The 23,048-nt window shown below is 38.7% G+C and overlaps 3 protein-coding genes across 3 annotated transcripts; 1 reads left to right on the top strand and 2 right to left on the bottom strand.

The window, feature by feature from the left end:
• Positions 1-596: 596 nt before the first annotated feature.
• On the top strand, positions 597-11,336 carry LOC130424236 (mitogen-activated protein kinase kinase kinase 20). The gene is made up of 13 exons (XM_056749722.1): positions 597-685; positions 2,573-2,652; positions 2,838-3,020; positions 3,770-3,857; positions 5,590-5,691; positions 6,492-6,557; positions 6,661-6,689; positions 6,777-6,914; positions 7,144-7,230; positions 8,415-8,489; positions 9,040-9,146; positions 10,035-10,176; positions 10,550-11,336. The coding sequence occupies exons 3-13, from the start codon at positions 2,862-2,864 to the stop codon at positions 10,895-10,897; spliced, it is 1,341 nt and encodes a 446-aa protein (XP_056605700.1). The 5' UTR covers positions 597-685; positions 2,573-2,652; positions 2,838-2,861; the 3' UTR covers positions 10,898-11,336.
• A 2,130-nt stretch (positions 11,337-13,466) lies between these two features.
• On the bottom strand, positions 13,467-16,436 carry LOC130424312 (tubulin alpha chain-like). Its single transcript, XM_056749859.1, has 4 exons — positions 16,279-16,436; positions 14,961-15,183; positions 14,735-14,883; positions 13,467-14,589 (listed from the first exon to the last, which is right to left on the bottom strand). Exons 1-4 carry the CDS (start codon positions 16,279-16,281, stop codon positions 13,612-13,614), a joined length of 1,353 nt encoding a protein of 450 aa, XP_056605837.1. The 5' UTR covers positions 16,282-16,436; the 3' UTR covers positions 13,467-13,611.
• A 2,827-nt stretch (positions 16,437-19,263) lies between these two features.
• LOC130424321 (tubulin alpha-1A chain-like) lies at positions 19,264-22,679 on the bottom strand. The gene is made up of 4 exons (XM_056749872.1): positions 22,534-22,679; positions 22,115-22,337; positions 20,682-20,830; positions 19,264-20,581 (listed from the first exon to the last, which is right to left on the bottom strand). Exons 1-4 carry the CDS (start codon positions 22,534-22,536, stop codon positions 19,601-19,603), a joined length of 1,356 nt encoding a protein of 451 aa, XP_056605850.1. The 5' UTR covers positions 22,537-22,679; the 3' UTR covers positions 19,264-19,600.
• Between the last annotated feature and the right edge of the window lie 369 nt (positions 22,680-23,048).

Below are 23,048 nucleotides of genomic sequence, written 5' to 3'. Positions count from 1 at the left end.
AACTGTATTAGATACCACAGGGTTATTGAATCTCACTGTTTTAAATATTAAAGTATTTACAGTTTTACCAATTTACTAGAGGTAATATTACAAGAATACAGTTGTATGTCTGTTAAATATTCTAATATAACACACTTTACTGTAGTTAAAAAAACAGTATCATAGAGAGTATGATTTCACGTAGGATTCACATTTCTTGGTAAATAAAAATGTTTCGTAATTGTTTCAAAATGTTGTGCGTCATTTTAAGCGCTTCTGTCCGTGTGGAGGCGCTATTGTACCTAAAATTATGGAACAAGTTTATCTGTGTCGCAGTGGTACGGAATACTACGGTACCTAATGTCATTCATATGATTGCATATGCGTCACTCCCCCTGCTCTATCTGATTGGCCGGAACGCAGGGGTTGGCCGCTGAGCGCCAGCCCGCTGACCAATCAGCAAGTTCAACAGCAGTTATCTCATGTATATTAATCAGCCAGACGCTTCGGGACGGTATCTTGGTGTCATTAATATTCATGAGGCGATCCTGTACCGTAGTAACACTAGTAATGTGCGCGCCGGGTCCAGGCGAGTGTCCTCTTATGGAAGTTCAGTAACGCGAGACAATGAGGCTCCGCATTTTATCTCATGACTGGGATTGTTGAGGCCGCTCACACCGGACCGAACGGAAAACACGATTAACAGGTAAAAAGCATGACTGTAAATAAGGAAACACTTTGCGTTTGTGATATTAAATCCGTTTTGTCAATACGTGGAATGCAAGTGAATTTTTTTACTTTTTCCATTACTTCAGAAAAGTGTATCGTAATTGTTTTATACTTATTTTCCAGTACATCTAATGAATAGACGAGCGCAAACTCCTTCAAGTTGCGTGTTATTTGTTTATTACTCATATAAAGTCACACTTGTGCAATAAGCTTGTGACAATTCTGCAAATGTATGTCGTAAGTTGAACGTCTTTGCTAAACTTTATACTATTATTGATGACGCAAACATTTTTTTTATTTCAATTTTGATGAGTTGTTCTAATAATAATAATTATTATTATTATTACTATTATTATTATTAATAATTATTATTATTATTATTATTATTATTATTAATAATAATAATAATAATAATTAATAATAATAATAATAATGTTGATGAGATGTTTTTTCGACATTCTGTCAACGGAAGTCATTGGTATGAATGAGCTATTTCTCGTCAGTGAATTGAACACGTCGTGTCAGGTTTGTGTCCTGTTGGCCCCTGATGTCACAGTCCGCGGGCCACAGCGATGATATGCGGGGTTGTTTTTAGAGACCCAGTGCTATTTAATGAACTGTGTGCTTGTGCAGATACACAGGTTGGTTACTCTTAACTGGGGAATCCGCTGTGAGGTCATGTATTTCAGGGAATGGTGACACATGTCCTAGAGAGGCAGAAGAAACCAGAGCTCATTTCCACAAAACATAACATCAATGTTTCAGGCTACTGAACTGAAAGTTAAAGAATGTAGCAGGTCTGAAAGTTTGAATGAATCCTCTGAACATCAACATCTGTGCAAATGTGGTTCCTTCTTAATGTGATGGTAAAGAAGTGATGCTGTGGTTCACCAATGTCAGTGTGCAGTTGTTGTTATTTTACGTCTGATCGATAAAAAATAATATATCAAATGCATATATATTTCCGCACACACTCATTTAGAGCACTGGGATGCCTAGAAACGATCTTGCAGGATCAAGTTTTGTCTTTGACGTTGGGTGATGTGCATAAAATAGTTGCCAGACATACACTTAGTGTTTTAATGTTACTATAGGTTATGATAGATTTCCTCCTATAATAATTATGATATTTTGCTTCTAGTGAAGTTTACTACATCTTTTGTTTCATTTTAACTCAACATCGCTCACTCTCCCTTATTTTAGTCCAAAGGGGTGAAGTTTTATATTCTTCTAAACTCACAATGCCTGTGAAATCGTGATCTCAGTAGAGTCTAGACAAGAGTGGCAGGAATCCACACGCAGATGTAGAAATGTAAACAGAAGGAAGATACAAAGACATGGCATGTGGCTCAAGAGTTATAGGAACATGGTAAAAGATCACATTGTAAATCACACACATGGGGTTGATATTTCACACAGCTCAGCTCATCGTGCTCTGATTGTATAGAATCAAAGCTGTGGCTTCCCACGTACAGTCACTGTCTCTGATCGACTGTATAGCTGTTTTGTAGTCGTGTTTGCTAAGGATGATTATTATTACTTAATGGGAATTAACCCAAAATGAAAACACAAAAGAAGATATTTTGAAGAACGTGGGTAACCAAACAACACTGGATCCCGTTGACTTTCATTGTATGAACACAAAACCACGGAGACATTTCTCAAAATATCTTCTTTTGTGTTTCACAAAAACTGTTATACACAGGTTTAGAAGTGTGAAAAAGAACACACAATTGAAGTTTCAAACAGGTCCTGGAAACAGACATAAATATACAGTACAACAATCCTATACAAAGACAGACCTGAGCCATGTATATATGCATGTATATATGTACACTATGTATAATGGGTGTCTGCTTTTCAGGAGTGAATTTCCTACTTCCAGAGCAAAGAAACCAAATTAATAACGAAAACCTTTCCCTGTGAATCCCGCCTATACAAGAGGTTTGTATCAACAAAACTTTGGAAACTTTGTGTACATTAAAACTGGCAGTGCAATTTTGATTTTCTTAATAATATATATATTTTTTATTCCCTCTTAATGTTTTTTTATAAACACTTCATTCTATGGCTTGTCCGATATTCTGGTCTACTTACCCTTGGCTCTTTATCATATATTTGTTTTCTAGTTTGTCACAGTCTGTCAGTATGAGATGTCGTCCCTCAGCGGCAGCTTCGTTCAAATCCATTTCGATGACATCCGCTTCTACGAGAACTGCGGCGGCGGGAGTTTTGGGAGCGTCTACCGGGCGCTCTGGATCTCACAGGACAAAGAAGTTGCAGTCAAAAAACTGCTGAAGATCGACGCAGAGGTGCGCTCATATTCACAAACGCTAAAGATTTCAATGCATAAAGTTTGATAGTACTTATACCCACACGTGCAACTATTAATCTGGGGGAGTGCATGTTAAAGCTGCAATCTGTACATTTATTTGGTTAAACATAAACAAAAATCAGTGATTGGTCAAATACATACAAATTCAGTGTTGTAAAGAGTCTTCTTACCTTACTGTCATCTTTGAGGGTTTTTATGGTTTCTGTGTTAAATGTGTTTGTTTTGGGAACCAAAGAGACCCAACACTCAACAGCTATGACATCATTTCCTGTCTTGCCTCTGTATTAAGGCACGAGGCAGTCGTAGTGCCAAGATGGCACGAATGCCAAGTTTAGTTTTCCACGCCCGTCCCCCTGTCCCCCAATTTCTCGATTTTTCTTTGTCTAAGCAAATTTGATATACTGTAAGTGTAAAATGTAACATCTTAATGTGGCTTGTCAGGACTGATGCGTGCTCAGCATCTTTGCCAGACTCTCTTCTACTGTTTACCAGCGCTTAGCAGTGCTGTTGAGCTCCTCTGCTTTCTTGGCTTTGCCGTTGGGTCTGAATCCCAGTGAGCATGTCCCACGATACTGCTAACAGCTGCCTCTTCTTCCTCAATATTTGACCTTGACATACTGTAATGAAGAAATAGTTTTATGACATTGATGCAACGCTAATTTGAGCCCGAGTGTTTGACCGCGGTGTTTGTCGTTTACGTGTGTTTTTTTCCTTCACCCCATCCAGGCCGAGATTCTCAGTGTCCTGAGCCACAAAAATATTATTCAGTTCTATGGCGCCATTCTGGAAGCACCGCACTATGGCATCATCACAGGTAACACAACGCGGATACTCGTGTGTACGACGGGGTGATCTATCAACCTGAAGAAGTTTATCTTGATGTACTTTATTTCACTCAAAACATGACTTCATGCCACATACGTAAATAAAAGCATTTAAAACTAATGCAAACCGTATGCAAGAAAAATATGTTCAAACACCATGCAGTTTATTAGCCATGTTTTAGTTCATATTTTTTTATTTGTAAGTTTTCATTTGAGTTTAAGCGTTTGAATGTTGTGACTGTCCAAACGGAATGAATGCGCTCCAGGGAGCCGTGTATTCAAATAAAATTCTGCGCAGTAAATTACAGAGCATTGTAAAATGTGTGTGTATATCATATATCGTCAACGATCATGGCTGTGATTCACATGCAAGTTATCGCACAGAGTCATAAGTTCATGTATATGCCTTTGATAGCAGAGTTGTGTGATATTAAATTTATACAACAGTTCGACAGACAACAAAGTTTTCAAAAATGTAAGGAATGACAGCACTTAAAATGACAATGGAAGATTAACACATTATGTTTTCTCTCTGAATCACCGCTGTAGTGTTGCGATTATAAATAGTTTTGTGGGTTATCGAAGGGTGAATTCAGTTCGGGAGTGCATGAGACACACTCACACAGCTGTCTTGCAATTTTTCAATCATACTATTGTGATATTTATCTCCAGGGATGTAAATGTGTTTACGAGCAGATTAATGTGGCCATAATCATTTCTCACATGTTTCAGCTGATGTATAGAGAGCATACAGTCAACTACATAATCTGTAAATGTGCCTAATCAATCCAATCCTTCTGCATTTCATCTACAAATTCCTGCTGCCTGTTTCTGCTTCTGTGTGCGTGTGCATTAGGTTTGTCAAACGATCGCATCCAGAATAACACTTTGTGCACACTACATATAAAATTTTGTATTTATAAAAAAACACACATACATGCATATTCATCGTACAATGCGTTTAAGAAAAAAATGAAACTTCATAAATATGTATATACAATTTACATTTTTGGTAAATATAGATAAATATTTCCTAAATATGTACAGTACACAGACATATATTATGTAAACACACTTTCATTCTGTATGCGATTAAACGCGATTAATCGTTTGATAGCCCTAGTGTGCATGTGTGTGGTAACCCTGAACTTGTTATGTTTGACTTGTTTGTGTGATAGATGACCATGGGTTTGATTGACATCTCAACATTGCTTTTTGCCTCTCCATTGATCTCAAATTGTTTATATTGACAATTATGTAAGGGATAATGTACAGCCATCACACTTGGGCTTATTTCGCGATAACAGCTGGCTGCTTGTACATTATCCCCCTTATTACACGGCTACTTGCCACATAAGAAGAATAACTGGACATGAAATGTGATTTTGAAATATTGTATTAGCTCATTTGTAATGAAGATATATATAGTGTTTAATTTGTTATTAACGGCCATATTTATATTTATTTTGTCCAAAAAAAGTACAAATGATTTGCTGCATCCTGCTTACCGTATGTTATTAGTTTTGAGCGGTTGTTATCTGGGAATAAAGAACCCGCAAATGTTGCTACTGGCCAATAAGAATCAAGCATTCCAACAAGCCGTGTAATAAAAATTAATTTCCATCCTCCACATTTACACATCAACCAATAATTTGTCTTTTATGATGTTCAGGACAGACTGCAGGAAATGCTACTAATGTAATGTGTGTGTCTGTGTTGTAGAATATGCCAGCAGAGGGTCGCTGTATGAATATTTGTCTAGTCCTGACAGTGAGGAGATAGATATGAGTCAGGTGATGACCTGGGCTGTAGATATCGCTAAAGGTATGTGCCTGTATAAGTGGTTTTGTGATGTGTTCTTAAAGACATGATTTTTTTTTCTTTCACTTAACTTCTGGCCCTGTGTACTATTAGACTATAAACGCTAAACACACTCTTACTTATTTATTTAACGTGCTTGTTTGTCACTTTTTAGAAAATGTAAACATTTTGGACTCCTTTATCTGACTTTGGCTAATTTCATAGCTTGTGTCTTATGTATTGTAAATATGCACAAATGAATAATGTTAATAAAATGTTTACAAATATATTATATAAAATATATTATATTATATGATCCAAAAAATACTGTATGATACATATTTAAATAGCACTTTACATAGGTTGACAGATTTATAGTTATTAACATTACTCTACAGATATAGTTTGATTGAGAAACAATGTCAACGCATAAGCGAGGTTGAAAATGATTTATGTTTATTTTGTTTTTAGTTTGCATCATTTATTTATAATGGATTTTTTATTTTAAGACTGGGTGGAGAACAAGAGTATAACATCGCAATTTATACATAAACGACATTTGTAAAGAATTGAAAATAAATGATGGAGGGAAGGAATGATAAAAATGTTCGAAAATATTTATTTTACCGTACCGTTGATTAAAAAAATTACAGTATGTGATTTTCGTATTCACCATGTTAAACTTCATTAAGAAACAGTAAAAAGTGAAACTCAAAAAAGATGTTACCTTGTGTTATTAGCCTGGTAAAACTTTTTTGTAATAAAAGTTTATGCAGTTAAGGAAACACTCAGTGGCTGTTTATATGATTTGTTTTTTTGTGCAGGAATGCATTATTTACATGCAGAAGCCCCTTTGAAAGTCATTCATAGAGACCTGAAGTCAAGAAACGGTGAGTTGCCAGCTGTGATGTGATTAATGCTACAAAACAATATTGTAAGGAAAGGCAAACACTTTCTAAACCTTTTAACAACCGTCTCCTGCTTCTCCAATAGTTGTGTTAGCTGCAGACAATGTATTAAAGGTAGTGATCCTTTATTTTTTCAGTTTTTATTGTGGCCATATGATAAATGTAACGGTGATTGTGTAACAAACGTTTTGTCTGTTACAGATCTGTGATTTTGGGGCATCAAAGTTGGTTTCTCACACCACACATATGTCCCTGGTGGGCACCTTCCCTTGGATGGCCCCAGAAGTGATCCAGAGTTTACCCGTCTCAGAAACCTGTGACACATACTCATACGGCGTGGTCAGTATTTATGTGTGAATATTTATGTGAACAGTTTCTGGAAATCTTCCATGAAGAATAAAACAACAAAATTATTAGTATAAATTAGAACGTATTTGAACGAGTATGTGCTAAAGTGAAGGTCGAGTGATTGTTAATACAAACACGTTCCAAGTTTCGTGCATACCATCTATGTTTGTATGTCTAGCTGGACATGTATTCATTTTCTGATTTGTGGTTTGTCTGGCAGGTTTTGTGGGAGATGCTCACCAGAGAAGTGCCGTTTAAAGGTTTTGAGGGATTGCAGGTGGCCTGGTTGGTGGTGGAAAAAAACGAGGTGATGTAAAGTACATCCCACAATCCCTCACTGTTCTTAAGAGAGGAATGCTATTACCATCCAACCACCACATGAATGTTTACAATGTTTGTGCCGTTACACTGCTATTGAAGTTACGCAGACCTAAACCTCACTGGCCACCTTAGCGAGTTATTTCCCTACACCACTGATAGGTAAAACAATCTAAGTTTGGGTCCATTGAGGAGAAACGTTTGAGAAATCGGCAATAATATTGCCTTTGATTCCAGACTTAAATCGAAACACAGTCTGTGACATTGTTGAGGTCTCTTCTGAAACTAATGGAGACTCTTGTGAGATCTTTTCTCAGGAGAAATATCTACGACACAGATGAAACTCAAACGAAAGTTTTGCTACCAATGTAATCATCAGATTTACGCTAAACCACATGGCCAAGTTTTCTTAGAAGGCCGCATCTTTTGGAACAGGTTACAGGTTTCACAACAGTGGCTTTCTCGTTCTTTCCGTGGGCAACGTGATCACGGATTCCATCGCTAGCTTTAAGAGGTTATTTATAGTCGGGTGATCGAAAAGCTTTGCTCTGAAAGAACCCCTGCGCGTTTTATTGAGCACAAGCACATTTTACAGAGAGTTACTTTACTGTGAACATCAGATTAGACCACAGTGGTTTTAGTGGGGTAGGGAGGAATCAGGAAACCGTTTTTAGATAAACATCCCTGCCAAGGGAGACCAGGGACTTATAAGAGAAGTAGTTGGCAATGCAGCAATGAGAGAGGTCAAAAGATGGATGAAAAGATATTTTCGTTTATATTAAATTCCCAAAAGGAAAGAGCGGTTTCCATGCTGTCATGTGTTGTGCCAGATCTGTTTGCCAGATTTGATACGTGTACAATTTATTCATTAGGGCTCAACGTCCTTGTTTGACGTTCCGTTTCATTGAGTGAGAATTCAATTTGAGCGTAAACAATTCACATGTAAATGTCGGCTGTGAATCCTAATATGCTGCTTCTGACATGCTTCTTCCGAGATTTACACTCATCGTTCGTGATGTGATGTAAACGTAGCCCAGAGGAGCACTTGGCAGCAGTTGTTTTGGGAACTTAAACCGGACGCTAAAATTAGAGTTTTATGTAATGGCTTCTATAATGAGTTTTTGAAATGGATTCTAATGTGCGTGTGCTGTTTGTGCTGCTCGTGTGTTTCAGAGGCCCACCATTCCCAGCAGCTGCCCCGCCAGCTTCGCAGACCTGATGAGAACATGCTGGGGTCCGGAACCCAAGGTGCATGATGGGATAGAGCCAACACTGAGCTCATACGAAGCTCAGCGGGTGTCGCTAGAAATCCTGGAAACTTTTTTAAGCTTTTATATTCAAATAACATCTTGAAGGGATGGTTCACCCCAAAAAAACTTACTTGACATTCTTTCTTCTGCAGAACACCAAAGATATTTTGAAGAAGCTTCTATCGTACAAACAAAACCACCAAATATTTCTAATTTCTCTTGTGTTCCGCAATAGTCATATACAGATTTTAAATGACATACTGTACGTGTGAATAAATAATGACAGAATTTTTATATTTGGGTGAACTTTCACTTTAAAACTGGCTTACACTCGAGTCACAAAATAAAACACACATCTGACTTTTTAAAGGTTAGGTAATTTTTTCCAGCCAATTGGGCATTCTGGTATTCTAACTCTTTTCAGAAAATGTCAAATTAATTCAGCAAATTAAGGTGCAAGAAGTTGTTTGTTAGTATTTTATGTTAATGTTGTTTAGTCATTTTGAACCACAATAAAACCCTTTAATGACGGTTTGTGGTTTCCGCAGGAAAGGCCGCAGTTTAAACAGATCCTGAGCACGCTAGAGACCATGAGAAACGACAGTAGACTGCCAGACCAGTGCAACTCTTTCTTACATAACAAAGCCGAGTGGAGGTACGTTCAGAAATGAGAGGAGAAATGCTTGACCTACATGGGACCAAAAGACTTAATGCATGTTCCTGCTATGCCACACAGCCTTTAGGAATACCTTAACACAATTCACGACATAGAAATCTGCAGATTACTGCTTAAAACAAGCAAGAAAACAATATCTTAATGGATATGTAAAGGATGTATTTGTTGTCCAAGCTGTTTTTAAACTTCGGGTCCAAGCATGAGTAGGTTTTGCCTCTTTAATGTTAAACGTTATATGAGCCAAAAGACCATTGGAAAAAAAAACATGATGAGTGCTCCACTTTAGCAGACCTAGACTGCATGAAGACAGATATCCCAGAAATGAACTGAGAGCAATGGAAAAAGAGAGCGAGCTGAGGCAGTGCAAGAGGGAGGGTGAGAAATTCTGGAAACGCTCGACACGAGAGTGGTAGAGAAATCAATTCCAGCAGCGGGGAAGTTTTGAGAGTGTGTGTGGAGAGATTTTGGCAGGGGCTGATATGGCTTTTCGGGGGCAGAGGGGATGAGGTGGGGGAGCGTGCTGGCCTTCCATCACATACCTGTTTATAAATAGCTGGACAAAGTCTTTGTGTGAGGGGTTGTATAATTTCACAAACACCGCCACCTGCTGGCACAGAGAGAAACTGCAGACAATGACAATGTTTGGCGTGATTAGGGGAACAACTTGGCATCTTTTTATTTTTGGTGAAATTATCAAAATTGCCAGAAATTAAGTACTAGATTTAAAGGGTTAACATCTTTTATAAGAACCGAGGCATATGGTAAAAAATTTGAGTGGAGTTTAATCTTTGTTGGTCTGAATTTTTTTTAAAGAATGCTTGCATGTCAATGTTTTTTATCCACACTGGTTTTATTTGTCTCTGTAAGGTGTGAGATCGAGGAAACGCTGGAGCGTTTGAAGCAGTTGGAGAGAGAGTTGACCTGTAAAGAGCAAGAGCTGGCGGAGAGAGAGAGGAGATTGGCAGAGTGGGAAAACAGACTCATGGAAAGATCCAGATCCTGCACTCCGGTAATTCTCACCTGGCTGTATTAGAAAAAAAAAGAAAAATTGCTGCTGTAACAAGGTTACAATCAAATAAACAAACAAAGAAAGAAAGGAAGAAAATGTATATAAGCTTCTACAGCACATTGGGCAATGTTGCTATAGCTTATACTGTATATACGGTGGATAGAAAGATAGAAAGAAAGAAAAAAGAAAATGTATATAAGCTTCTTCAGCACATTGGGCAATGTTGCTATAGTTTATACTGTATATACAGTGTATAGAAAGAAAGAAAGACAGACAGAAAAATAGCTTATACCGTATATACAGAACAAAATATAAAGGTGCATGTTTATTCACCTACTTATTGATTAAGATTTACTTCACGTTGTTTCCGCAGATGTTTTCACACATATCCCCCCTGGCGGCCACTCTGAGCGCCGAGAGCTTCTATGAGGCTCACATGGAAGAGAGCAACAGCTCGGAGGTCAGCTGCCAGATTTCATCCTCCTGCAGTAATGGAGATCTGGGCAAGGCCAGCCTTCAGAAGCTCATGCTGGGGTTCGGAGACATGTTTGACCTGGACGGGGACGTTCCCGGCGGTAACCTCGTCCGCCAGTCGGGAATGCAGGTGAACATGCAAGCTAAGAAGAACTCCTCCAAGTCGTGCAGTATCCGTGAGGGACGAAAAATGAACATGGCCATAACCATGGATAACTTTGGGTGGTCCGATGATGACAGCGATTAGAGGAGGGCAGTATGGTGGTGACAGGGCGGGAGCAGAGCCGGTCCGAGATCAGATATTTACAGTGAGAGCTAATAATCTACTTTAATTTTGGTGTCCAGCAGTGAGAATTCTTTGTTTAAATTAACAATCATATGAATAGTTTAAAGAATGATGCACCCAGGTTTCATGTTATTTGATTTGGAGACGAATGTTGCACTACTTTAGCAGTAGGGCTGCAATAACGGTACAAATATGTTTTAATTCGGGACTATACAGGGTACTGCATAGATGACCATATATGGCAGGATTTATAGCGTTGTTAGGAGGGATTTAATGAGATTTGCCCTGTGAGACAGATGACAGAGTTCATATTTGCAATATTTATAAAGTGTGAGGTTAGGGAATTCTGAAGCTTTGTTTTTGTAAACCCCTGAAGTTTTTATAAAATAAAGGTAACATGGAAGAACTTGTGTGAAATGAGTCAATATGAATGAACATTTAAAAACTATTTTAAAAGTGACATAATCGGGAATAACAGGGTTTGTTCTGTTGTTCCTGATTTCTGACCGTGGTCTTTTTTCCTACAGGTGTGCAAGGATGAGCACTGAATAATAATAACAGAATCAAATATATATTTAATGAAAACATATCATATAAAAATGAAGTATACTTTAGTTCTAGTAGCCTATATTTTTAGGCATACTTTTTGTTGTAAGTATTGTAATATCTATGTACTAGTAGTAGGTTTAAATGTGCATTTATTTCTACTTGGGATTTAATTGGCCCATGATTTGGTTTATAAAAAAATACTTCTTTACTTGGAGAACATAACTAGTTTACAACTACGTTTTTACCAACTTTACTAGGTCAATAGTTCTAAGACATTTTTTAGATTATGAAAGTAACGTTACCCTTTGAAGTTTACTCTCTGTAAACTACTCTCAGTTTTATCTTTAAATGACCATTAAATTACATTATACAGTTTACTATTCACTTTAGGAATACTTATGTGTTCCTATCTATGAACAAAATATATTTATACTTGAAATATACTTTAAACTTCATTCTTATGATCACTGTGTACTAAAGAGTACTCACGAGAAGAGCCGACTCCCGTCGGGTAGAGCCGAATCTTTATCCGCAGGAAGGGGCGGGACTTTATATGGATGGGCACACACTGCGGCCAATCACATGGGAGGATAGACTAGGATCATACCATTATGTACAAGAAGGAAGGGGGAAACATGCTCCATTAGGCCATGTAGACAGATATAAAAAAACAGAGGCGGGGGAGCCGGAATGAAATATAAGCGTGTTGGAAAATATGAGCGAAAAACGAAAACATTTCAATAACATTGAAGATTGCAAAGGCCAGTGCAGTGCAGAATATGTAAAATGAAATATCAGTCAGAGCAGGGTCACCAACAAATCTGCAAAGACATCTATGAACCTCCCACTTTACCGTGCAGCTGGAGGAGAGAGAGAGCAAGCACGCTTACCATCCATCACTGACCCTGAGCCTAATACTTCCTCCTGCAGCATCGTTTTGCCGAAAACTGCAGGTATATCATGTCCTTCTACAAGTCAAACCAAAATGAGCACATTTATGCTAAAAACGTGACCCCAGCCAAACGGATAAGTGTTGATGAGGAGCTTGCTAAAATGATAGCCTGTGACTTTCAGCCATTTTCCATTGTAGAGGACAAAGGATTTCAAAAATATGTCCAGGCCTTTAAGCCCATGTATGTTCTCCCCAACAATTATTCCACGACTGTTTGACACAGAGAGTGCTCTTCTGTGTTATATAGGCAGGCTTCAAGTTCAGTGTTGAGTAGTCAGGACTGCCTCTAGGTCTCATAAATGTGGATTTAATAAACTGAAGGTGTGTAGTTAACACAAATCCAGTCCTTGTTTAACAGCTGATAAAAAACACACAACTCTATTCATAAATGCATGTTTAATCTGAAAAGCTGAAGCGGGAGACTGTTTAAGAAGATTAAAATGCCTGTGAGTTAAGAGTTTTATTTATTAATATTGCAGACTACACAGTATCAAGTTGAAACACTTGACTGTTTATAATGATATAATTAAAGACCTGTGGATGTGTGCATACATGTGCCCAAATTTATATCCATACTTGAGGCTTTAATATTTTTTAATGTGTGAACGGGACCAGAAAGTTTCAAGTATGACACCCAAATGCTTAATGTTCATACATGTTAACCTCATGAAGTTTGTAGGAAAGAGATGTCTAGTCATATAGACATCACCATCAATTACATCTTACCTGGATAGAAAACTTCAGTTTTTACTCATCTGGTGTCTGACAATAACCTATTGTAGTGTTGATTGTGATAAATGTAGGCATTAAGATGTTAGTGTTACTTAAAACATGATTTTACTAAAATTATCTGTAAAAGCCTCCGCCCCTTTTATCTCAGCATCTCTAAAACACAAACTGAATGTCACACCACATCTAGTTAAAGCATTCCGTCAGCCAGTGAGTGTTGCCAAAATCTGACTTTCCCACCTTGTTTATCAGGATATCCACATTTCTCAACATACAAAGTAAAGACAACAACAGGTGATATATTATTTCAGCACTTTTATTGAAACCAAGAGGAACGCTTTATTGTAAGGAATGTGATTAAAAGGGACTCCACCAATCTTTTTAAACTTGTGCAAGAGTTGTCTTGCTAGATTGAGCAGGCATTTGTAAGCCAGGTGGTGACATCCTAATACTCTTCTCCTTCCTCATCCTCTTCTCCGACACTGTCTGTGCCCACCTCTTCATAATCTTTCTCCAGGGCAGCCATGTCTTCTCTAGCCTCGGAGAACTCGCCCTCCTCCATACCTTCACCCACATACCAGTGGACAAAAGCTCTCTTGGCGTACATCAGATCGAACTTGTGATCCAGACGAGCCCAAGCTTCAGCAATGGCTGTAGTGTTGCTCAACATGCACACGGCTCGCTGCACCTTAGCCAGATCTCCTCCGGGAACCACAGTTGGGGGCTGATAGTTGATGCCCACCTTGAAGCCAGTGGGACACCAGTCCACAAACTGGATGGTGCGCTTCGTCTTGATGGTGGCGATGGCGGAGTTGACGTCTTTGGGCACAACATCACCACGGTACAGCAGACAGCAAGCCATGTACTTGCCGTGACGTGGGTCGCATTTTACCATCTGATTGGCTGGCTCGAAGCAAGCGTTGGTGATGTCAGCAACGGACAGCTGCTCGTGGTAGGCCTTCTCTGCTGAGATGACTGGGGCGTAGGTGGCCAGAGGGAAGTGGATACGTGGGTAAGGCACCAAGTTAGTTTGGAACTCGGTGAGATCCACATTCAGGGCTCCATCGAAACGCAGAGATGCTGTGATGGAGGACACGATCTGTCCGATCAGCCGGTTGAGGTTTGTGTAGGTGGGGCGCTCGATGTCGAGGTTTCTGCGACAGATGTCGTAGATGGCCTCATTGTCCACCATGAAGGCACAGTCGGAGTGCTCGAGGGTGGTGTGGGTGGTGAGGATGGAGTTGTAGGGCTCAACCACAGCTGTGGAGACTTGGGGAGCTGGATAAACGGCAAACTCAAGTTTGGATTTCTTGCCATAGTCGACTGAGAGTCGCTCCATGAGCAGAGAGGTGAAGCCAGAGCCGGTGCCACCACCAAAACTGTGGAAGATCAGGAAGCCCTGGAGCCCAGTGCACTGATCAGCCTTAAAATACAAAGGGAAAGACTTTATTAGTACAGAATACTACAAATGAGAACTTATTTTGCTTTAGAACTGACATTAACATACACAGTTACATTTTTATAATCATGTGCACATTAATGGGATGGTAAAAGTAATGATGTCATACCAGTTTGCGGGTTCTGTCCAGCACCAGGTCAATGATCTCCTTGCCAATGGTGTAGTGGCCACGTGCGTAATTGTTGGCGGCGTCTTCCTTACCAGTGATCAGCTGTTCAGGGTGGAACAGTTGGCGGTAGGTTCCCGTGCGCACCTCATCTGCAAAAAACAAGAAGTGTGCTTAAACTCTTACAAGCAAACGTTTTTGTAATTCTGCCGATTGGTTTATTAATTACCAATGACGGTGGGCTCCAGATCAACGAAGACGGCTCTTGGGACATGTTTACCAGCACCAGTCTCACTGAAGAAAGTGTTGAACGAGTCATCTCCTCCTCCGATGGTTTTATCACTTGGCATTTGACCATCTGGCTGGATCCCGTGCTCCAGGCAATACAACTCCCAGCATGCATTGCCCATCTGGGCTCCGGCTTGGCCAACGTGCATTGAAATACATTCACGCTGGAATAAAAAAAAAAAGAAGTTAAGATTAGTGATGCTAACCATACAATAACCAGCTGTGTGCATTTAACATTTGTAACCTGATGGAGTTTAAAACCTCAAACGCATTTCAGGAGTCTAAAATTTTAAATATTCAAAACACAACTAAAATATATTTTTATAAGCCTATGTGGGAATTGGGGCCAGACCTAATGACTTAATTATTTGAACACTGATTTCATATGGACACGTCTGCGTGAATGGTGTCTTTGTTTGAATGCTGGGCGGTGGTGGTATTGTTTCGATCTCTTTGTTCTTGTCAAAAAAGGTACGTGATGGGTAAGGACCTTTCTTTAGCTCAAAATACGGAACATGGGGTCAGCATCAGTCATTGCCTAAGATGGCCGCTTTCATTGAATCAATAGCCTTTAGCTGCTTTAAACCCTGCAGCTGTTCCATCCGCACGCGCGTTTCAATGATGACGGAGCTCAAATCCATTTCGCATCCCAAGACACGTGGACAGTGAACGGACAGGGCAGGGCTCGCCCCTTCCCCCACACATCTTGCTGTGCTACCCTACCAGACGAGAGGAAAATCTGGTGCGGAGAAGAGAGCTCGTGATATCTGACCGCGCCTTTAGTGGACATGCGCAGTAATGCGCAGTGAACAAAAGCCGTATCAACTGAATTCATAATGAGTAAAATCGCATTAAAAAAATCAAGAACACGTGTATATATAACGATTTATTTACAAATGAACTCAATCTTTTCCGCTTTTAGGCGTTGTCCCGTTTTACTGCGGGTCTCCAAAGTGCGCCAGACTTGCACAAAGCGACGGCTGTTGTTCGCGTGCGCGCGCGCGGGAAGACGATGGATTCGTGCACGCCCAATGTCTTAAAAACGTCCTGTTATAAAAGACATCCACACGTTTCCGTTTAAACGAATTATTAAATCAATCGTTTAATCTTAAATTAGGATTTGCTAGTCTAAAATTACATCAACAACGGGAAATTAAACACATATTGGAATAAACACGATTATTCTTATTTTTAAAGTAGTCTGACGCATAAAAACGGCGTACATAAAATTAAGGTAACAACAATTTGATAAAACTCACCATTTTGTAAGATTTCCTTCAGACCGACGTTAAGGGTTCGAAAATTGAAGGTTGTATTAGTGCGGAAAAAACTGGGCTGAGTTTATATAGTCTCCGCGCTACCGGATAAAGAAGGGCGGGGCTATCCTTCATCGGCGGGAGCGACCGTTGGGTAGAGAGACAGAGGAGGGAATTATTGGGCGGGGCTTATTGGGAACCCACTAGAAGCGATAGAGCTAACTCCACTGGGCATGCGCACTTCAATACTGCTGCATATTTTTTTATTACGCTGACAACGGTAAATTACTCTTTTTTATTATTATTGTAAGGTTAGGTTTAGGTTTGGGGTCAGGTGTAGGCGTTAGCTTATGTAATTTATTGTAATTTTATGGCGAGATTTTGCATCACTTCCGGCCGTAGCTGTATCCCTTCTAGCTATCACGACCCGTTATGACAGAGCTGCGCTGGACTGCAGGACGGTGGAATAGAGATTGGAGTAAATTAAGGGCGGTGATTATTATAATGAATTTTTAAAGAACATGACTTCATTACCCTTTCGAAATATAACCGTAGTTTAACTGTGATATTTGTAATAAAACCATATTAACCACAAGCTCATGTTATTAGTGAAATAAGAATAATAAAATGTTGCAAGGTGTCAGTCGGACAAAGCAATACCATTTATGCAACGTTCAGAAAATATGTTTATCATTACATATATAAATATTTATAATAGTAGTGCTAGAAGGGAAGGCATATGACCATGCCCAGCTCATAACTGCTATGTCATTTACACACTTCAAACAGTGTTTTAAACACCAATGGGATAGTAAGAATGTAAACAGCACATGTGAGACGATGAAGGCGTGTGTAATGCATAATGTCAACAGCTGACCTAAATTTGAAAGACCAATAATAAAGTTTTAGTGGGCTTAGTATATACTTGAGGCACAACAGACCCATCATTTTGTAAGTAGTCTTATAAAACTGCGGACATCATAAATATATTTTATAAACATTTCATTGTTTAAATGTTGCTTGTTTTAAAGACCCAACACTCTTTGGGTTAGACAGGTAGAATAGGGTTTGGATTTCAAAACATGAGGCAATAACACAGAAACACATTTACACACAGAAGTGATGGAAGCGTGTGAATATCTGTGCCATGAACTTTGCACTTTTAAACATTTCATGTATCCCCAGCAAGCCACAGCACATGTCCACACATCCCCTTAACTGGAGGAATTTGTGTTTATTGTGTAATATATTAACAAGTAAAACACATCAATTTCTTCAATAATCAACCCTTCCTTGTTCTTTTCCTGCACAAAGATTTGCAGCTCGGATAAGTCCAATTGTTAAGAGAAGGCCTCAATGGAAAAAGTTTGGAATTTCAGGGATGTAATAAGTTGGTAGTGTTTATGTTTGCATACAAAAGAAAGAAACTACAAAGAGTAAAGTTCATATCATGTTACTATGCCTTCAAATGTGAAAAAACGACCTTAAACGCCATTTGCCAGGTGAATGGGACAGTGGGTAATACAAAGCTGTCGAAGGCTCTTGCTTTGCATTCTAATAGAGATTATTTTCAATGTAAATTAGACCATTGTTTGTGGAAATCACCTTTCAGCGTCTGACACTGAAGCAGCGTTTGCAACCACACTGTATGTTGAAAAAAAGCTCAGTCTAAGAAAAGTAAAGACCAATCAAAGTATACAGTATTTGGTCTATATTCAAAGTATACTTTACTCATAGTTGTGTTTACTCTTTTGATTGAGGAGCCTATCGATATTCTATCGTCTCATAAACTCGCATCTTGAATTGTATAGCTAGTAGAAAAGTCATATTTGGGGAATAATAGCTATAGTTTACATAAATAAAATTATATTTTTGTTGCACCCTTGTTTACTTCAAATCTCCTTAAAGTACAGTTAAAAATAAATTCAAGAATAAAAATTAAAACCTAAATAGGATGATATTATATACTTAAAGTGCAAAATATATAGTGAAAATACTGTCATGAATTAGTCACTCTCTACTTTTTCAAAATCTGTATAAATTTCTTTATTGGGTTGAACACAGAGATAGATATTTGGACCAATGCTTGTAACCAAACAGTTCTTGGACCCCATTGGAAAACTGACAATGGTAGTCAAAAGTACCCCAGAACTGTTTGCTGTAATACATTCTTCAAAATAGCTAGTTTTGTGTTCAGTTATTTTTCCTTCTATGGTGGTCAATGGGGTCCAAGAACTATTTGGTTATAAGCATTCTTCCAAATATCTTTCTCTGTGTTCATCAGAACAAAGAAATTTAAACCGATTTGGAACAACTGGAAGGTGAGTAAATGAAGAGAGATTTTTGGGTGAACTATCCCTGTAAACTCACTTAAAGAAAATAATGTTAAGACTGTAGTACTTCACTGAGAGTATACTTCAATATGTACTTTTATAAAACTTAAAAAATGTGATTCAATTAAAATGTACCTACCTACAATAAGTTCCCTTCTAGTGTAGCTGTAGTACAAAATAAACTACTGTATACTTTTATATATTATAACATGGGCCATATCGTCCTAAGTAATATTGACTTCTAGTCGTTGATATTCGAATATGTAATAAATCAAGTAAATAAATAACTTTATCCAACTTAAGCATGTTTATTAAATAAACTTGAAGAAAACTTATTGTTGGGTATGGAAAACCATGTTTATGTTACAAATAATGTAAAGTTACAGATAAATAATTCACTAAGGCACCTTTTATGCATACTCTAAAATGTTTTTTTTTTCAAATGGATTTTACATGATTATAAACTTGTCTGTACAGAGGTAACTGAAGCATACTGAAACAGACTTGACTGACTCATGCTTCCTAAAGTCATGCAAATTGTGATCAAATGTAAAACGGTTGTTGATTGTTTCCATGGTGATGTCTCGTTGTTCACTCCTTCATTTGCATTCTCAGTGGTCAACCAATGTAGAACAAAGAGGTTACACAGACAGTCTTCAGGTGGCAAAACATTGGCCAAGATTTTATTTGAATCCCAGAAAACTTTAAAAAAAAAAGATTTTTGCATTCCAATGGTTAGCATTTGAACAATTCTCAACGTGTTTGTTACTACACTAAAAACACTATTTACAGTGTATGTATTACTTTGTTTGTATCTTATTTGCTGGTGGATTTTTAAATGAATAGAAATAGAAATAGCACATAGAAATGTATCAACTACATGTTCTCAATAAGCATAGGAAACATGAAACAATATTTTTTTTGCTTGAAAATACTGTTGTAAAACCTATGTAGATCTATAAGGTTTCCTAAAAGTTAAAAACAGGGATCTTTTAATATTCCTCGCCTTCCTCTTCTCCCTCCTCTCCAACGCTGTCTGTTCCCACCTCTTCATAATCTTTCTCCAGGGCAGCCATGTCTTCTCTAGCCTCGGAGAACTCGCCCTCCTCCATACCTTCACCCACATACCAGTGGACAAAAGCTCTCTTGGCGTACATCAGATCGAACTTGTGATCCAGACGAGCCCAAGCTTCAGCAATGGCTGTAGTGTTGCTCAACATGCACACGGCTCGCTGCACCTTAGCCAGATCTCCTCCGGGAACCACAGTTGGGGGCTGATAGTTGATGCCCACCTTGAAGCCAGTGGGACACCAGTCCACAAACTGGATGGTGCGCTTCGTCTTGATGGTGGCAATGGCGGAATTGACGTCTTTGGGCACGACATCACCACGGTACAGCAGACAGCAAGCCATGTACTTGCCGTGACGTGGGTCGCATTTTACCATCTGATTGGCCGGCTCGAAGCAAGCGTTGGTGATCTCAGCGACAGACAGCTGCTCGTGGTAGGCCTTCTCTGCTGAGATGACTGGGGCGTAGGTGGCCAGAGGGAAGTGGATACGTGGGTAAGGCACCAGGTTGGTTTGGAACTCGGTGAGATCCACATTCAGGGCTCCATCGAAACGCAGAGATGCCGTGATGGAGGACACGATCTGTCCGATCAGCCTGTTGAGGTTTGTGTAGGTGGGGCGCTCGATGTCGAGGTTTCTGCGACAGATGTCGTAGATGGCCTCGTTGTCCACCATGAAGGCACAGTCGGAGTGCTCGAGGGTGGTGTGGGTGGTGAGGATGGAGTTGTAGGGCTCCACCACAGCTGTGGAGACTTGGGGAGCTGGATAAATGGCAAACTCAAGTTTGGATTTCTTGCCATAGTCGACTGAGAGTCGCTCCATGAGCAGAGAGGTGAAGCCAGAGCCGGTGCCACCACCAAAACTGTGGAAGATCAGGAAGCCCTGGAGCCCAGTGCACTGATCAGCCTGCATTGTGAAATTTTGAGTTAGTGTCTTTCGTTTTCTTTCATTTTTTTAAATAGATGCTAATGCAACATCCAAGGTCAATTCTGACCATCAGACTCACCAGTTTGCGAGTTCTGTCCAGCACCAGATCAATGATCTCCTTGCCAATGGTGTAGTGGCCACGGGCGTAATTGTTGGCGGCATCTTCCTTACCAGTGATCAGCTGTTCAGGGTGAAAAAGTTGCCGGTAGGTTCCTGTGCGCACCTCATCTGCAAAAAACATCAATGTACAATGTAAAAAGAACATTTTTTCATCCTTTATTCACCCTCATGTCATTCCACACTGAAAAAAATGATGCTCTTGACAGTTAGTAAATATTACCCAAGCAAATCAGTAAAAGTTTACTTAAGTAGCAAAGTAAACTATATGCAAACTTACAAATCTACTCAATAAAATGTAGGTAACAATTTGCACTCAGTAAGATTGAGTAGATTTGATTCTATAGTTTAAAGTAAAGAGTACCTAAATTTTGGTCGGTTCGTCACTTATGTAAACAAATTTTATTCTTAATTTTGATAAGTAGGTGAGAGAATATTGGGGTAGACTTTTATCTAATTTCTTTTTAGTAGTCATGACTTGTAGCTGATAAATTTGAGTACTCTTTACTTAAAAATATAGAATAAAATCTACTCAATAAAATTGAGATAACAATTTGCACTCGAGTAGACTCAGTAAGTTTGCACATGGTTTACTTTGCTACCTAATATATTTAAGTAAAATTTAACTGATCTGCATGTTTGATTTGCATATTAACTAACCCTCAGGAATCATTTTTTTCATAGACTTTCTTTCTTCTGCAGAACACAAAAGATATTTTGAAGAATGTTGGTATCGAAACAACATTGGCCCCCATTGACTTCCGTTGTATCTGAGACATTTCTCAAAATATCTTCTTTTGCATTCCACAGAAGAAAAAAGAGTCATGGATGTTCTAAACATCATGAGGATGAATAAACAGAATGACCTGATTTTTATTTTTGGGCGATCTATCACAGTTGAATCATACATACTTTATGTGGGTAAGTGTTGGGTAAGTTACTCTGAAAAGGTCATTAACTACTAGTTACTAATCACATATTCAATAGTGTACTTGGATTACTATACAAATTATTCTCTCCGAAAAAAAGTCATTACTTATTACTAATTACTTTCTATATCCTACATCGACATTGATTAGTAAAGTGATTAAATAAATAATAAATAACTACGTAAATTATTCTTATAGACTAACAAAAGTATACAAATGTAAGAAGGAAATATTATAGCATACATTTTCAAGTTAGATCTACAACTTTGATGTCGTTTCCACTATTGAATATATTTCACAGTATTCAATTCACTTACAACTGTAATTAAATTACAGAAAAATCCAGCGTAAAACCTTACTTTAATTTTTCAAGTCTTTAAATTTCAATTGTTAATTACTTATTAACTAGTTAACGTTACACCCAACACTGATACTGAGTAGATCTAACTGAATAGTATTGAATTACCAATGACGGTTGGCTCCAGATCGACAAAGACGGCTCTTGGGACATGTTTTCCAGCTCCGGTCTCACTAAAGAAGGTGTTGAATGAGTCATCTCCTCCTCCGATTGTTTTATCACTTGGCATCTGACCATCTGGCTGGATCCCGTGCTCCAGACAATACAACTCCCAGCATGCATTGCCCATCTGCACACCTGCCTGGCCGACGTGGATGGAGATACACTCACGCTTTGAGGCAAAAGTTAAAAGATAGTTTTACACGAGTGTATTTGTCACCTGTTTATTTGTATAAATAATGTGATGCTAACCGTCAATTTTTTTTAAATCAACTAAACAAATAACAGATCTTGACGTATCTCAAGCAGCATCATTCACTATTACAAATCATCGTTTTAAATGAATTTATTGTTTTAAAAAGTCTTACCATTGTTAAACTTTCCTCTGGCCGTCGTCAGGAGCTCGGTTGAGAAATCTTGTGTACACTCTCTGTCAGGATACCGCTATATAAAGGGCAAGCTGATGCCATGGCAACCTGGTTTGTTGTTGGCAACAAAGGGGTTAAGTCAAATTATGTGAACAGCTGCCGTGCTGATCTTGAATCCAGCCAATCACAGACGCCGAGAGCTGCGCAAACAGGCCCAGTCACATCCCAACGCTTCCAGTTTCATACACAGTAACAGGTCAACACTCATTCAGTGTGGAGATTAATATTTAACCCTGCACCGATGGATCATATCTGATGGAAATGAAGTGAAAATTTTGTTTAACATTTTATCATCTCTCAGAGACAATGTATCGTACAAACTTACCTTAGAGAAATAAATAAGCCAAATTTTAAGATGCGGATATAGGGATTTAGAGATGTGTTTGATAAGAAATGGTTCATACTCAAGTATTGACGTTTGCGATGCAATTTTCAATTTTATTAAAATCGCATCA

The sequence above is a fragment of the Triplophysa dalaica genome, chromosome 6 (assembly GCF_015846415.1).
Source record: "Triplophysa dalaica isolate WHDGS20190420 chromosome 6, ASM1584641v1, whole genome shotgun sequence".
Lineage (NCBI taxonomy): Eukaryota > Metazoa > Chordata > Actinopteri > Cypriniformes > Nemacheilidae > Triplophysa > Triplophysa dalaica.
Note: the sequence above shows the minus strand (reverse complement) of the source record. Positions and strands in the feature narration are given on the sequence as shown.